This window comes from Megalobrama amblycephala, unplaced genomic scaffold (assembly GCF_018812025.1).
Source record: "Megalobrama amblycephala isolate DHTTF-2021 unplaced genomic scaffold, ASM1881202v1 scaffold430, whole genome shotgun sequence".
NCBI lineage: Eukaryota > Metazoa > Chordata > Actinopteri > Cypriniformes > Xenocyprididae > Megalobrama > Megalobrama amblycephala.
In genome coordinates, this window is record NW_025953374.1 from 158,472 (window position 1) to 176,651 (window position 18,180).

Below are 18,180 nucleotides of genomic sequence, written 5' to 3' on the forward strand. Positions count from 1 at the left end.
AAATAGCATCCTCTTTTATATAAATTAAACCTGTTTTGAGTAAACAGGACTATAATATGGCTCTGTTACAAAAGACTGCTTTTCCTAATCTATTTTGCTTTTGGAGAGCTGAGCCATCGTATCCATAGATCTCCATAAAGTTATAATTCTACAGTTTTTTTCTCACAAAAATCATCTATTAGCCAAATAATCCAAACCATAGTGCCATTTGTCAAAAGAAAGTTGCATGTTTTTTGTTTTTTTTCCAGAAATGTAAACACAAATTCAACATTTTTCACCATGTGCTCCTATAGAAAGTACTTGCTTCAAAAAACTTATTACAATATCATGTCTTGAGCACAGTTAAAACAGTTCTTATTAACATGTGGACACTACAAAAGGACTCGCACCAGTCAGAACCAATTATAAAAATACCAATTATAATAATGATTTAAACAACGCAAAGTGATTTGACCTTTTAAAAAATACAAGAAGTGTAAAAGAAGTGGAAGGAGGAAGAGGAGGGGGAGGAACGTCAAGGAGAACTTTTGTGATCAGCAAAATCTAAATATATGGTCTTAATTTTGCTGAAACAAACAGCTGCCTAGATACCTAAACATGTGACGTCACAGCTGGAGCATTTAAGGTCAAGCCTGGAGGAAGAGAGATGTGTATGCATTTGAAATTGAACTTAATACTTCACAAACAGGAAGTGTAACATAACTTTTGTAACATAAAATGTTTTTCCTTGTGCTTTTTTTATACTACTACTACTATTAATAATAATAATAATAATAATATAGTTATTATTATAGTAAAAAATTTTTTTTTTTTTTTTTTTTTTTTTTTTAGTTTTAGTTTGATTCTGGGTCAATTCCAAATGGATTTATATTAAGATCCTAATTAAAGGCCAATATATTTTTGATGTTTTTCATTTGTATTTGATCATCAGGCTTATATTTTTTGTTAATTAGGGACCTGATTTCATGCAACAGTGAGTATTCTGGGTACAGAATTTCAGACTCTGTGACACCCACCACATTGTGTATGTAACCAGAAAACCCCTCTTTTGCCAGCTTCCCTTAAATGCCAAAAGAAAAAAAAGTTTCCTATGACAGTCTTTTTGGGGTAGAAGGTGATTACCAGAGAGCCTGAGAAAGGCCATAAATCCCATAAGAGCACAGCATAATTCAGGTGCCCATATGATTCCTAAAGATCTACCTTCCTGTAAAGCTCAGCTCCAACACTGATCAAACAACTGAAGCAGCCAATGAAGATCTTCAGGAGCACTTGATAATTACAGACAGGTGTGTTTGATCAAGGTTCGGTCTGAGCTCGGCAGTTAGATCTCTAGGAACAGGATCTGCTCTAAGCTTTTAAATTTTAAAATTATCCCATAATTTACTCACCCTCAAGCCATCCTATGTATATGACCAACTTCTTTCAGATAAACGCTATCATAGATACATTTAAAAATATCCTTAGTCCTCCAAGGTTTATAATTGTTGTGAATGGGGGGGACATGTGTTGAACACAAAAAAAATCCATACAACTCCAGGGGGTTAATAAAGGCATTCTGAAGTGAATCAATGTCAATCTCCTTACTTAAAACTTTATAAAGTAAAATAATGAGCTTCTGGTGTGACAGCCATACACATATGGCGTACGTCCAAAAAGCATCAACTTCCACGACGTCATGTCATTGTGTACAATGTCACAGAAGTTGACGCTTTTTGGATGTACGTCGAATGTGTATAGCTGTCACACCAGAAGCTCATTATTTTACTTCATAAAGCTTTTTTTTTTTTCTCCCCTGGTCTTAAAAATTTGGGCTGCCATTCACAACCATAACCTTGGAGGACTAAGGACATTTTTAAATATATCTCTGATTGTGTTCGTCTGAAGGAAGATAGTCATATATACCTAGGATTTTAACTTTTTTGATCCCAAGGATCAAATTTGGAAATTTGGTTTGGACCCCTGCCTAAAGTATAATTACATCTACAGTGAAATCCTCAAATACCTGTATGTGTGCATATAGTATAAAATAATTTAGATTAATCTCGAGCCCAGTCTGGCATGCTTCAATAAATGGGTTACATTTTGTATCTAACAATTTTAATTAAAATCATTTGACACTCATAAAAATATTTTTTTATGCTACCTTTTTTATGGCCAAAAAAAGGTCCCTGTTTTGATTTGAATAGGTAAATTCTAAAGAACCTATGAATGGATCATTATTACAGAAATAAATGTTGTGATGTTATTTCCATCAAGAGGTGCATCAATTTTTTGTATTGACAGTCCAAGAGGTGAGCACTCTGTAAAGTCTCCTCCAGCACATCCCAAAGACTTTCAATCAAATTAAGGTCTGGACTCAGAGGTGTCAATTCATGTATGAAAATGATTCTTCATGCTCTCTGAACCATTCTTTCACAATTTTAACAATATTGGCATTGGAATATGGCCATGACACACTCACACTCCAGCTTAAAGGGTTAAAAGAACCGTTGTCAAACATAAAACATGCTAGAAACATAATAATCACTGTAATAATGATCAATTCATAGGTTCTTACCTGTTAAAATCCAAACAGCAAACTTATTTTTGGCCAGGCAGTGTATAATGAGGAATAAAACAATGAATCACACACATAATGTTCATTATATGTGGCATAATAACATCCTTTATTTATTTATGTTTTGACCTGAGCCAGGTGGAACAGGAGATGATGGGAGAGTGGGCACAGGATGGGTGAAGGGATTAGACAAATCGTTTTCTTTTGTATTGTGTGTGTGTGTGTGTGTGTTTGTGTGTGTTAAAATGTTGAAGTGAAAGTTCCTGGATGCAGCCAGCCAAAATAATATAATATACAGCTTAGCAACACTTGACACGTAAGCATCTGCATGCTGATTGGTCGGTTAGTTAAGACATTTACTTGATGAACATCAACAATGTATGAATCAATTTCATTTGACACATGCAGAAATGGGGAAACCATCACTTTCTAAGCGCTTGTTTTTATATTTCACATTGATTGTTTCTGCTTTCAGTGGCACGGGTAAGTGAATTAAGACGTACTTGTGTAATGGGATGATTTATAGATGACAAAACCATGATATAAATGTGGTTGTTACATTTTTATGTATTTATTGATTTATTAGCAGATGGATATTTCAATTCTCAGTGGTTACAATGCATCTACAGTTCACCTGATCTAAGTGACATGGTATACATCAGTTCTTATGTCTTCAACAAAGCTGTGGTATCAGAGTTCAACAGCACTGTGGGGAAGTTTGTTGGATATGATGAGTATGGAATGTATGTTGCTGAGTACTGGAACAACAACACCGACTATCTACAGCGACTGAAAGCTGAAGTGGACGGTTTCTGCAAACCTAATGCTGTAAATTATAACTCTGCCATCCGTGATAAAACCGGTAAATGACACAAAACATTTAGCTGGGTTTAAGTGAGAGAACTTCATCATTGGAGCTGTGCCTGTTTTATTCAAATACAATGTTGCTTCTTTTGATTTAGAAAAGCCAAAAATCAAACTGAGTTCAGTGAAGCAGGCTGGTGGCAGGCATCCGGCAGTGTTGGTGTGCAGTGCATATGATTTTTACCCTGAGCAAATCAAAATGTCCTGGACAAGAGATGGTAAAGAGGTGACCACTGAGGTGACATCCACTGAGGAGCAGGCTGATGGGGACTGGTACTACCAGATACACTCTCACCTCGAATATACACCCAGATCTGGAGAGAGAATCTCCTGTGTGGTGGATCATGCCAGCTCCAATGTGCCCATCATCACAGACTGGGGTAAAAGAACAATTCTCCTGTGTTGCTGTATCATATTTAACTAATGTTGTTTAACTCTTTCCCCGCCATTGGCTTTCTGTGTATTCTGTTATATGCTAGGGGATGCTATTACACGTCTTCTGAAAGAGTACAGATCAAAACACAGGCAAGAAAAAGCAGAAACAAGCGATTGCATATGTAAAATAATGCTATCATTAAATATTAAACAGCATAAATCAAAACTGCCTAATGTTACTGAAGGAAATGTAGAGCCAGGAAGTGGTACAGGACTGTGTGAGCTTTGGGGGTGTTGATGGAAGTGATCTACTCCATCTATGTTTAAAAGGCGGGGAAAGAGTTTATGGATATTTTGATGTAGCAAAATAGAATAAAATGAAAATCCTAATTACTCCAACAGATCCCTCTATCCCTGACCCTGAAAGGAATAAGATTGTCATCGGGGCATCAGGTCTGGTGCTGGGAGTCATCATTGCAGCTGCTGGACTCATTTACTACAAGAAGAAATCAGCAGGTCAGTGGAGATGTACTGTAGCCATATTATTCTTAATATGTTTAATGTGTGTGTCAGTATTTAATTTATCTGTATTTACATAATTTATATTTTTCCTTTGGCAGGGAGGACACTTGTGCCACATTAACACTAATAATTCTATGGTTTGATAAGTCAGCTGTTGTGTTTTCATGTAATATTAGTTCACTTTGAAATGAAAATTAGACCAAACTTTACTCTCCCTCAAGCCATCCTATATGATTTTCTTCTTTCTGATGAACATAATCAAAGAAATATTAATAAATCTCCTGATGCATCCGAGCTAGTGGTAGTCAATGGGATCAATGAGTATGAGCGAAAGAAAGTGCCTCCATCCATCATAAATATGTGCTCCACACGGCTTGGTTAATAAAGGCTTTCTGAAGTGAATCAATGCGTTTGTATAAGAAAAAAATCCATATTTAACCAGTTGTGAAGTAAAATATTTAACCTCCACCAGACTACCTTCCGTATTCAACTTATGAAGAAAGTGTTAAACTCTCACAGTTCACAAAGCTTACGCTACGTCCTACACCCTCCCTAATCAACTTACGGAAAAAGCGTAAGTTCATTTTCATCATAAGTTGAATACAGAAGGCGGTCTGGCAGAAGCTGGATATTTTACTTCATAACTTGTTTAAATATGGGTATTTTAACGCATCGCAACTAAATTAACGCGTTTTGCTTCAGAAGGCCTTTATTAACCCTCCGGAGCCGTGTGGAGTACATATATATGATGGATGGATGAAGATGGAGGCACTTTTTTTAATCATTGGTTTACTCATTCATCTCGTTTACTGCCATTATAAATGTGTTGGGATATTTACTAATATTTCCGTGATTGTGTTCATCAGAAAGAAGAAAGTCAAGAAAACCTATGATGGTTTGAGGGTGAGAAAAGCTTAGGCTAATTTTCATTTGAAAGTGAACTAATCCTTTAATCACAAAAATGCAGGTCTCAAGCCCGGGATACACTGCATGATTTTTGCCTGTCCCAGACGAAAGATTGCCACCTTGAAACAATCGTGGCGATTTCTGTGATCGTAGCTCTTAATCGGTGGTCCTATGTCGTACAGTGCGAGAGGTTCAAAGATGGCCGTTTTCCCGGTCTTGCGACCAAAGATACCCTATGATAGTTTTCTGACAGTGTCAGAAATTCAGCCTGATCAATGCACAGTGTGTTTGCTGCTACGACCTACGTCTACTGACCAGCCAATAAAAATGACAAGAAATTAACATGACATGGTGCTAAAACTTAAAACTGCTTACCTCAAGCTCTTTTCCCTTCTTCATTCACTGCTTCCTTTTTATTTTCAGCACACATTAAAACTACAACTGCCAAAGTGTGATTCAACATATCTAGCGCATGCTGATATTTTATTCTTTTTCAATAGAAACTTGCATCGTAGCCTACGAGTCAACAGGTGTCATCGTACAGTCTACATGCATGTCGTACCCAAGTTTAATAGATTTATGTCGCAAAGTGTGATTTGTAATGATCTTATAGGATTGCTAAAATCGTGCAGTGTATCCTGGGCTTAACAGAGGAGAGTTTGACAAAATATACCTGCCATTCCTTAATATCACCACCAGAGGACGTGATCTCCAGCTTTCTGATTAGACTGTAATGTACACAAAACTCTTGCTTGTATATTGAAATATTGTCCTGGGTTGTGTATTTCTGTTTCTTTTTCTTTATTTTTTTTTTTAACTCCGCACAATGCTATTATTCTTCTCAGATTCTATTTCTCAAACTGCATCCACAATAGGAAATGCAAACATGGAAATAAAAAATTAAAAACAACTTTCTGCATACTTATAAAGATTGTGTGTATGTGTGTACTGGTTTGACATATACGGGGCAAAAATTACATAATATATTGCGTAATATAGGTGCAGTCAGGTTTTACTACATTATGAGGACATTACTGTCCCTGTTCTTCAAATGGCTGAATAAACAGTTAAATACATGTTTTATGAAAAATGTGAAAATGCAAGACGTTTTCTGATAAATCAATGTAAATATAGCCTTCTATAAAATAAACTTTATTAACAGCAGTTTCATTTTACTGTCTTTAATGGTTTAATCTGCACTGTTGTAATTTTTTATATATGCTACATTCAAAAAGATTTTTACTGTTACAAAAACATTAAGCTTTGGCCTCTTTGATCAGTTCCAATCAGCTATAAATGTTCTGAGCAGTTTATAATAATTACACAGAGCAGAATAAAACAGTTAAAACTGAATTAGTTCATTAACAATGTTTAATATTAACAGCGTATAACATTCAATCAATCATTACATTTGACAGCCCTTTTGTAAACATTTTCAAAAGAAACTATTCGTAAAACTGAGCAACAAAACATCCATGGAAGGAAAATATCTGACAAAAAAACAAGGGAAACAGAAGGGTGCTTGTTAAGTCGTGATGTAAGGAATACTATTTCCAGGTCCAAACCTTTTATATTTACTACACATTTAACATTTTACTACACATGAGCTATTTAAAACGTACTATGTGCGCTACTCCATACTCACAGCATCCCGAACACCAACATTTTAATGATTCATAAAAGATGAATCACTGTCCGACCATCTGAGATTTCAGTATGGAATAAAGGTTAGGATCGGGATTTTTCGGTTGAATTACATCACGTGTATATTAGCACCATTTGTGGTTTGTTTTTGGCATCTGATACAGCGTTTGGACCCAGAAGCGGTGGTATGTGACATCAGACTTACACTACAACAATGTTGTAAAAACAGGAAGGTTTTTTCTTTGTACAGATCATCACCTTGGAATAATGAGGTTTTTTTTTTTTTGAGTTATTCACATTCTTATTCTGTGACAATTGTTGTGGAAAAGTTCTTTATTCCTTCAGTGGTGAGAATGTAATGAGACAAACACTCAGGAAATGTCTTTGTTGAATTTTATTCTTGTAAGAAGGTTGTTTAAAGAAGATTTCTACACAGTTCTAGAGAGAAGAACACCCTCACACAGAGCGACTGTCTTATATACGCCTCTTATTGTTCCTTGTTACCCCAAACCAATCAGAACACGTTACCATATTAGGATCAGAAAAACTGAAAAAAAGAGAGGGGTCTAAAACTTAGCAGATGCCCTATTGAAGTCCAAGCTGTCAAGACCAGTGTTTCTCAACCCTGGTCCTGGAGGACCCCCAGCACTGCACATTTTGAAAGTCTCCTCTGTCTGACACACTCATTTCAGATAGTGGAGTTTCTTCTAATGAGCTGATGAGTTGAATCAGGTGTGTTTAATTAGGGAGAAAGACAAAACCTGCAGTGTTGGGGGTCCTTCAGGACCAGGGTTGAGAAACACTGGTCTAGACCAGTGGTTCCCAACCACATTCCTGGAGTACCCCCAACACTGCACATTTTGCATGTCTCCTTGATCAAGCACACCTGAATCAAGTCATCAATTCATTAGCAGAGACTCCAAGACCAGAAATGGGTGTGTCAGACAAAGGAGACATGGAAAATGTGCAGTGTTGGGGGTCCTCCAGGAATGTGGTTGGGAACCACTGGTCTAGACAAACACATTTGCACCTTTGCCTCTCTTCCTTTGTTAGTTTCAGAAGCGTTTCTTAAAAGAGAACAGCATTAGCAGTAATTTTCCACTGAACAAGCTGTTTTAAATGATACACAAGACAGAGAGAAAACAAGTATCAATGCATCCATTCATAAATCAGCAGAATAAATGATAAAAAAAAAATCCCACTCCACTCCTCCCTTTTGATTATTCTTAATCACCTTAAAGTTTTTACATTCCCTCTAACATTCATCATCGTTGTTCAATCTGATCATTTGATAACCCACAAGGTTAGATAAAGAAAAATACAAGGCCAAACACACATTGATATCAATATTACCAGGATGATGTCACAGATCCCTTGTTCCCTGGACTCCATTTCCCATGATCCTCTTGTCTCCTCACCTGCACTCACTTCCCTTGTCAGCTCCTCATCATCACTCATCATCTACACCTGGACTTAATCATCAGCACTCCCTATATATATGGACTCACTCCCTTCACTCCTTGTCTGTTCTTAATGTTATGTGATTGTGTTTGGATGTTGTTACTCTTCCTTATAGTAATAAAACCCATCTATTGTGGAAAGTCCGTATCAGCCTCATCTCTACAACAGCCAGACCGTAACAGATGACACATACATATTCAGCCTTTGTTATCAACCCAGTGAGCCACGCCCAGCTCCATATATCATCTCCATTTTCCTAATCATATTTTGTTGGCTTTTAATGCAAGCAGGCAATGGTTTTACTTAGTAAGCTCTATTTGACAACTTATTTAATAAGATCCAACCAAATAAATGTTTTATCATTTTAATCTATTGTTTTAAATGATGTTGTTGTTTAAAATTTTCTTCTGTATGACCCAGCTCTTGCTATTGTAATGGCAATAAATGTGACACCTGGGTCCAAGCCTCTCATCCAACCAATGAAGACATTAGGATTTTAAAACCCTCGAGTTTCCACTGGTCCTTACTGGTGGAGAAGTGAACCATTTCCAGGTTGCTGTCACCTGTGAATGGAGAGTATAAGTATTTTTGTTAGTGATAACATGTATTAACTCATCTGCTTATCTGTCCGGCTGTTCTTTTTGGTGTGACCTATGGAAATTTAATGTGGGCAGAGCTGTCCTGGCTCTTTTTGGGCTCTCATACTTTCAGTGCAATGAGCAGGGCTTGAACCCATGACTTCCCAATTTCTGTTCTGCACAATTTTGGGGTTTATCATCTAATCTGCATTCTCACTATTTATCCACCTTGTGGATGATATTAGGCACACTAAATTTCAAATTTATTCTCACCATTTGGCCAATTCAACTAACTAGTTGAATTCTCCTTGATTTACAAACTGAGAGCTCTTATCACCAGATAATATCTCAAGCATCTCATTTCATCTCACTCAATAGCATAGACCTTTTACCTGGAAAACACTTAACCCCACTTTGTTTTATTCCTTCCACACAATAACCCAGGCCAGGATAGTTAGCAAATTCATCCATGGCCATTATTTTATTGCCCTGAAAACTCATTAAATGTAGATACAGCTGTTTTGATTGGAATGATTTGTTTGTCTTTGGTGTCTCGTCAAACACAATCTCTCATCTTTCACACACGCTTTCACGCGTCTCTGGCCAAAGCATCATTCATTTTTTCCTGCATCAGCAGCTTGTGAACTGAATGGGGAATGAATAGGTTATTAAAAGTGGAATAACACCAAGTCTGAACTGGTAACATGTCAGTCGCATGAGTTTAACACCACGAACGTAAACCTCACTTTTCAAAATAAAATGGATTAAATAGTTTAGAATAATCATAGAGACCTAGGCCTGCAGTTGAGAGAGCCAATTTCCATTTCTCAAATGCAATTTGGCATTCATTGCGCAATTACACTTTTTTAAAACTTTTTGTGGATACTCTTGAGTTACTTAAAATTTTGGAGATCTCAACACAATCTTGGATCCATGGACAAAAAAAAATGACACCATTTGTGATTTCAAAATTTTGAAATCTTAAGAGCTATTCTTACTCAAGAAAACTACCTTTAAACAAAATGGAGTGACCAATATTGTTGCTTTTTAGTGTCCTGTTTCCCTTTTCTTTACCAGAGAACTTCTGCATAGTCAGTAATCTATTTATGTCTTTACCACTAGTTGGTTGATGTAATAACCCTCACTATGCTAAATCCAGCCTCAGTTTTAACCGACTGGTGAGTCAAACTCCCACTTCTGTTAAGGAACTTCTTCCTTTTCTTTCGTATAGTAGGGCTGGACTGATACATATTGAAAGCAAATTCAGAATGTTAGTTTAACAGAATACAAAGAACTGCTGTGAGACCAGTGAATAATCAAAAGAAATCTAGTTAGTATTGTAAATAATAAGATTTGAAGTGGTCTCTGTGGTCATAGGTGCTGGTGCATTTTCAATGATCACTACAAAGGAGGGAATGGAAGTCCTTCTTTGTGGATCATCAGTCAGTTGAACTTGTTGGGCTGTTGCATTGGATCGTCAGCCAGCGATGACAGTCTCAGACAGTCTGGCTTTTGATCGATCCTGCCACAAAATTGCATAATGCATGGCAAAATTGTCCTTAGAAAAAGTCTCAAGTGAAAATTTCACCTTTTCCTGCTCTGTATCAGTCCTGTCCATGCTGACTCCTCCAGAAGTGTCAAACGTCCTCCAAAAGGGGAGCTGAAGGCCCATCAGCCACTTTCTCTTCTCTCTGCATTCATGTCTTGTCAAACAGACTTCAGTCTATTTGCTCCCATTTGTCAAGGCGGCTGTTCCAGAAGCTGCCTGGTCTGAAATGTGAACACTAAAGAGAACTGCATAATTCAAATTAAACCTACAGTTCTTCTAATTAATAAAATTTATTGACAGTGGTGGTCAGAATTATTGGCACCCTTGGTAAATATGATCAAAGATGACTGTAAAAATAAATCTACATTGTTTATCCTTTTGATCTTTAATTCATAAAATTAGCAAAAATCGAACCTTTCATTGAAGGAAAAGAATTGAAAGTGGGGGAAAAATCACATTATGAAATAAATGTTTTCTCCAAAACACATTGGTCACAATTATTGGCACCCTTTTATTCAATAATTTTTGCAACCTCCTTTTCCCAAGTTAACAGCTCTGAGTCTTCACCATAATGCCTGACGAGTTTGGAGAACACCTGACAAGAGATCAGAGACCATTCCTTCATGCAGAATCTCTCCAGATCCTTCAGATTCCCAGCTCCATGTTGGTGCTTCTTCTCTTCAGTTCACTCCACTCATTTTCTTTAGGGTTCAGGTCAGGGAACTGGGATGGTCATGGCAGAAGCTACATTTTGTGCTCAGTGACACATTTTTGTGTTGGTTTTGATATTTGTTTTGGATCATTGTTCTGATGGAAGATCCAACCACGGCTAATTATTGGATTTCTAGCAGAAGCTGTCAGGTTTTGATTTTTTATCTGTTGGTATTTGATAGAATCCATGATACGATATATCTGAACAAGATGTCCAGGATCTCCAGCAGAAAAAATAGGCCCACAACATTAAAGATCCAGCAGTATATTTAAAGGGTTAGTTCACCCAAAAATGAAAATTCTGTCATTAATGACTCACCCTCATGCCGTTCCACACCCGTGTAGTGAACAGCACATTCCAGGGCCCAGTTTATGGCCGGGCCCCTCTCTGTCTGTAACAGCGGACAAAGATTTGCTACATTTTGATTGGATCTTGGTGGACTAACACAAACAAACTGCGAGCAGCAATGGCGGGCCCAAGCCCGGTGGCACCGCCACCCTGGTGGCTTCAGGGCAACTGTGCACAGCGGGCAATATGCAGTTAAAATGGTTAAACATCGAAGGACTATATCAAATTCACTCTACATTTACTGCACTATAAGGTGGCGCTATTGAGCCCCTCCTCCCTGCCCATTTCTAAGGCTTTGCCCATGTCTACTGGCTAACAATCCTGATGTGTGTGTGGAGTTTCATACAATTTGAAGCATGCTAAGAGTCTCAAAAGCATCCAAAATTAATATTAAAGTTTGATGTGTTGCCAAGGCAACAGTGTTTGAGATATCACAATTCTTTTCAAAGGACTACATCTGCCATGTTTTAACATTATTCTGATGAAGTTTGAAGCAAATCAGGTAAAAATAAGAGGGTGATCTCAAAGCATGCTGACACACTTTCTGCTGCCAGTTGGTGGCGCTATAACTTTGAATCACAATAGTCATATCCATGTGATCAGCCTTGTACAATGAACACACAGCTGAAAATTCATCAAAATGAACTCCCTGAGGTCTGAAAACGCGCCGGCGCGTTTTGCAGGATTTTTTTCACATTGCAGCAAAACAGACTTAAAATACTCCGTCATTTCTTGTCATAGAGACATAAGTAATATATCAATTGAAACTATAGAATGTCTTCTTTTATTTGTGTACACTCAGAGTAAAAACACAATGTTGTGCTTTTTGTAAAATAAAGAAAACTAACATGATGCGTGATCTCTCCTCTCCCTCTGAACGAAGTCCAATCTGATAGTTCTCAGAAAATGAACTGTAACTTATGAATACTAATGACAAAAAAAATGACACTTATGTCTAAAGAAACGTTGAAATGTCAGGTTTTAAATCGTGCAAGTCAAATCGAAAACAAACCTTCTGTGTTTATGTAATCTGTATGAAAAGAGAGCCATGTCAGAAGTCTGTGATTCAGCTCATTATCCGCTAATGCGGCCACGCCCACGGAGCCAGCGCTATTCAGAGGCAAATTCAGAGGCAATACATGCATTCATCGTCTCAATCGTGTATTTATTGCCTTGAAAATTGTTTATCTGGATGAAAAAGCCATGGTTAGCGATCTCTAGAAGACATGCCGTTAGTTCCTAGTTCCTTTTCTTCTTTATATGAATTTATGGCCTAAAGGTGTACAGAGAGCGCTCTCCGGCTGCAAGTATGAATTAAAAACACCATTCCTGAAATGTCCTCTTCTTCTTTAGAATAATTTGTGGACTAAAGGTGTACAGAGAGCGCCCTCCGGCTGCAAGTATGAATTGAGAAAACAGTATCCAGCACTCATAGTGATGACAATAAATATTACTTCTCAGTATAGAAAATTGACATAAATATATAAGAATCCATCAGTATTTCTCCAAATGTGCATGCTTTTAAGCTAAAAGCCTATATGAAATGCCATAGAGGTAACATAATTGTTCAGACACTTTGCATCACAGAAATACATTATATTTTAAAGAATATAATAGAATACCATTATTTTAAATTGTAATAATATTTCACAGTATTGCTGTTTATGATGAGCTGAGACATTATTACAGAGGGTTTTTTTCACAGCCTATCTGACTGAAAGGCCTCATTAATATGCAAGTCATTTCAGGTCATTATTATGTGATTCTTTTGTCTTCTCAGGTGTAAATGGCCCATTATTCATACAGATTCACGCCTCCACGCATACTGTGTTTCTTGACAAAAAGTGTCTTACAAAAACGAAATCAATATATTGTTTTATATGAAGGAGTAGGCAGCATAATTTTTACATAATTCTGAAGCAAAAACTCTAGTCTACAACCTCCAATACCCAGAAGTCTTGTGAACACAGATTTAATATACTTTTTTGGCCTTATTTCAGTGACTTAAGTTTTTTGTTTTTTCAATAACCACGCATAAACATTATTCCTTCAAAAACACAAACATGTACATACATGTTTCTCACATATTATTGTAGCCTAGTTTGTGCTGAATACAGGGTAATGACACTTTTATCATTTATATGTACAACTGAAAAAAGCACAAATGTCAGGGCATGTCAAAACTTCTCCAGGCCCCAAATCAGCCTCAGACTCCAGAGGGTTAATTAATGTATGCAGAAGTTAAAACACTTTGTTTCCCTTTTCTTGCCATAAATTTGTTGCCTCGCCACAGCCAAACCGTTTGAGATATCCAACATCCGTTTGCAATAAACAACTTCAATGTGTTAGCACTAAGTTAAAAAAATTGGTGTAAATTGTATAAACACTGTAGGAGTAGTAGTATAAAATTCATAGCCTGTTTTTTCAAAAAATTAACATTCAAACCAAAATAGCTGACTTCCTGTTGGTCGGAGCTAATGAATGTAAATTAGAAAATTGTCCAGCTTGATGAGAACAATATGTGTACTGAGTTTGGTGACTGTATTTTGTGCTCACTTATGCAAGTTTATTTTAAACAGCCACTTTTATAAAATCAAGTGAAATTTACTTAAATAGTGATTTTTTAATAAATAGACCTTTGTTCATCTTTGGAACACAAATTAAGATATTTTTGATAAAATCTGATGGCTCAGTGAGGCCTCCATTGACAGAAAGATAATTACACCTTCAAATGTCCAGAAAGCTACTAAAGACATATTTAACACAGTTCAATGTTTGAATCAGTGTTTCGAAACGTTTCAAAATTTCAATGGTTCATGTGACTTTGGCAGTTTTATACACGCTCCGAACCACTGATTCAAACATTGAACTGTGTTAAATATGTCTTTAGTAGTGTAGTGAACAGCACATTCCAGGGCCCAGTTTATGGCCGGGCCCCTCTCTGTCCCTAACAGCGGACAAAGGTTTGCTACATTTTGATTGGATCTTGGTGGACTAACACAAACAAACTGTCCAACGCCATCAGTTAAAGATATAAGGACAACATCCAGACCTCCCTTTGAGGGCAAGAAGAAGACCTTTTGTACCAAGCCTGGGAAGGACAGGACTTCTCATTGGTCCACAGGCAGTTACTGCCCTTCACCCATCTAGAGACTACTTCCTAAGGTTGGCCAGAGACGGCCATAAAAATTCCTCAGGACCTTAGCAGAAATGGGTGAAACAAAGAGAGATCACAAAGATCCATCCGAATCCATTCAAAACTATGTTTGAAAACCTTAGAACTGATGCAAACTACACATCCATTTCATACTTATTCACAGAAATAAGTATTCTCAGTGACAGCTATTTGTAGTGCAACCTCTGATACAAATACAGCTGTTAATGTACAATTGAATGACAGTTCAATCTTTTTCCATCATGTTTAGTCTCTATTTGTTTAGAATATTGCCAAAGGTATTCTGGTGGTGGTTTGGAAAGCGAGAAATGCATTGGTAAACTTTAAAGACACTGTAAAGACTTCCAACTTTGTGCTTTATGCAGATGAGTTCCACAGGAGAAAGAAGGGTGGGTCACACTCTGTGTGTCCCCTCTGATGCCAGCAGCCAATCACCGCACTCGAATGGAGAAGCGCCAAAATGCAATCTCCTCCTCGTCGGAAAAGGATAAAGGTACAGACACTCCTTGTTCTGAGTCTGCCCTTGAAAGAGGGAAGACATAACATATACAGTATAGCGTTCTGAGTCCCGGCTTGCGAAGCTGAGACACAACAGATACATCATTCTGAGTCTCCCATCAGGAGAGACACAACAGATACACGGTTCTGAGTCTGTCCTGTACGGGGATAGACATTAACAGATACAACACCGTTCTGAGCCTCTGGTCCATCCAGAGAGACAACAACAGATCCCATGATCTTAGTCTACAGCTTGTGAGGCAGCAACAGAGACGACCACGTTCTGAGCCTCCAGCTTGTGAGGAAAGAGACATCAACAAACACTACATTCAGAGTTTCCATCCGGCGAGACAGTAAGGACATCCGCAACAAGGTTAAGCTCAGGAGAGCAAACCTTCAATCAAAGGTACCTTCGTCTGCGTGTTCCAGATTGTTAAGGACCTTCTGCACCTACACCAGGGCCTCATCTGCGTGTTCCAGATTTTAGGACCCTTTGGTGCTCCAGGAGATCAGCATCCCACAGAGCTTCATGTTCAAGACTGTTGAAACAGATTCTGGCTCCTCTCCCCACTGCACTGTCACCCAGCACAACCAGTGGAAGACGTCACTGTCGTGGAATGTAAATATCACTTAACCAAACCTCTTTCCAGAGACCTTGGCATTGTTGTATATTATCAGTATATAATTTCCTAATTCCCATTAGATGTAATATAGCTGATGTTAGTTAATAACAAATAATCTTTCGTTTATTTGTTTGGTGCATAATAGGGTTCTCCACCTTATTATTTTTAGAGAAACAGTTTATCTTTCCATAAGATAACGTAACTCTTCCATAGCCACACCCAACTTAATCACTTGTATTCTATGTATCTTATGCACTTTATTCCTTTATCATTCATGGTATTCATTTAGTAGTTGTGTTAGTTATTCTTGTTTATCTTTTTGTTAATATCATTTATTTTATTACACTTGTGTCTTCCTTGTGCTGATAATACAGAAGAGGTTTTACATGTTAGCAATATCACCAATCTTTCAGATAAATCAGCTGACCACTTTACATTAATTCTAAATGAATGAAAGCCCCTGTTGGGAGTGTTCTCATACTGCCAAGGTGACAGACCTTGACTGGTGCCCTGAACTAGGGAAAAGGGGGAAGTGGTCATCTGATGTACTCATAACCACACCTTAAGAGACGAGTGATCCAAAATCACAACGTCAGCGGTGATGTGAGTACCAATCCCTATTTTACTTCGTGTCCTTGAATGGACAAAGTAAAAATCACTACACCCATAAGAGCTTCGTTGATCTTCGGAACACAAATTAAGATATTTTAGTTGAAATCCGATGGCTCCGTGAGGCCTCCATAGGGAGCAATGTCATTTCCTCTCTCAAGATCCATTAATGTACTAAAAACATATTTAAATCAGTTCATGTGAGTACAGTGGTTCAATATTAAAATTATAAAGCGACAAGAATATTTTTGGTGCACCAAAAAAAACTAAATAACTTATTTAGTGATGGCCGATTTCAAAACACTGATTCATTATGCTCTGATGCTTCATGAAGCAGTGTATCGAATCATGATCAGATTGCGTGTCAAACTGCTGAAATCACATGACTTTGGCGCTCTGAATCGCTGATTCGACACGCAGATTCATAATGCTCTGAAGCTTCCTGAAGCAGTGTTTTGAAATCGACCATCACTATATAAGTTGTTATTTTGTTTTTTTTGGCACTCCAAAAATATTCTTGTCGCTTTATTATATTAATATTGAACCACTGTACTCACATGAACTGATTTAAATATGTTTTTAGTACATTAATGGATCTTGAGAGAGGAAATGTCATTGCTGTCTATGCAGGCCTCACTGAGCTATCGGATTTCAACTAAAATATCTTAATTTGTGTTTCGAAGATTAACGAAGGTCTTACAGGTGTGGAACGACATGAGGGTGAGTAATTAATGACAGAATTTTCATTTTTGGGTGAACTAAACCTTTAAGTAATATCACACGAGTATTCTCCTGTTTCTCCGAGTATTGGCATGACTGCAAATGTGATACTTACTGATCTTATTGAAGTCCAATAAACAAGTTGATATTAAGTGATTTAACATTAGACATGTCTGTTTTTGCTCTATTTCATGAAAACAGTTTCAAACAAAGCCACACCAGAACTGTTGCGCATCTCCAAGTAAAGGTGATTCCTGAATGAATCTGCGCTTTGAATGACTGATGAATGACTCGCACATTAAGATTTACCGCCACCTACTGGCATTATTTACCAATGAGCTGCATTAAGCAGTCTATGCAAATGTGTCTAAATAATACCACATCAGGTTGAGCCACTTCTGCAGTGCAAAGATGGATTTTTTTTGATGATTTATTTTGATAGTAAAACTAACAGCTCTTGTCTATTGGCAGCCAGCCAGGAGTGTGGGTTCTGTCTGCTCTGGCTATCACACAGACAAGCGCGATGACACACTTCAGCTATAATGCACTTGTTGTGTGTGTATATATATAGTATTATTGAATGTATATATTAAGAGATTATCAAAGACTAATTTCTGTCACAGTATACATTTTATTCTTATTGTTCTAAATTCATCTAAATTTAAATGATCTCATGGATCTAGCTGTTGTGGTTCACAGTTATAGGTGCACCAGTTGACTCCAGTAAATGTGGCATATTCAAATTACTTTGACATATTCCTTTTACATTCACCCAGTTTAAATACATATCGCCTGCCGTGCACAGTTGCTCTGAAGCCACCGGGCTTGAGCCTGCCATCGCTGCTAGAAGCTATATTTTTAATTACCTTTTTTGTGCTTTTGTGTACTTGAACAGATTTTTTGTCAAACCTAAGAAAAAGTCATGTCAGTAAGACACAAAAAGTCACTTCGAAGCAATTTAATTTGGTCCCTTAAAACAGCTGATTCCATTATGTTGAATTTACATGAACAAATTAAGTAACCTAACTAAATCAAGTGG

The 18,180-nt window shown here is 37.3% G+C and overlaps 1 protein-coding gene across 2 annotated transcripts; it reads left to right on the forward strand.

Annotated features, from left to right (window-relative positions):
- The first annotated feature begins 2,892 nt into the window (after nt 1–2,892).
- On the forward strand, nt 2,893–4,590 carry LOC125261547 (rano class II histocompatibility antigen, A beta chain-like). 2 transcript variants are annotated; one of them, XM_048180100.1, is made up of 5 exons: nt 2,893–3,040; nt 3,144–3,419; nt 3,520–3,801; nt 4,199–4,312; nt 4,417–4,589. In XM_048180100.1, the coding sequence occupies exons 1-5, from the start codon at nt 2,938–2,940 to the stop codon at nt 4,437–4,439; spliced, it is 798 nt and encodes a 265-aa protein (XP_048036057.1). In that variant the 5' UTR covers nt 2,893–2,937; the 3' UTR covers nt 4,440–4,589. The 2 variants fall into 2 exon arrangements, with proteins under 2 accessions (XP_048036057.1, XP_048036058.1); XM_048180101.1 differs by having other exon boundaries at nt 2,938–3,040; nt 3,147–3,419; nt 4,417–4,590.
- The last annotated feature ends 13,590 nt before the right edge of the window (nt 4,591–18,180 follow it).

Bases quoted from the DNA above. Each gene is read 5' to 3' on its own strand.
- LOC125261547 (XM_048180100.1), top strand. From the start codon at position 2,938: ATGAATCAATTTCATTTGACACATGCAGAAATGGGGAAACCATCACTT. The intron at 3,802-4,198 runs GTAAAAGAACAA...TTACTCCAACAG, and splicing joins GCCCATCATCACAGACTGGG to ATCCCTCTATCCCTGACCCT. The intron at 4,313-4,416 runs GTCAGTGGAGAT...TTCCTTTGGCAG, and splicing joins CTACAAGAAGAAATCAGCAG to GGAGGACACTTGTGCCACAT.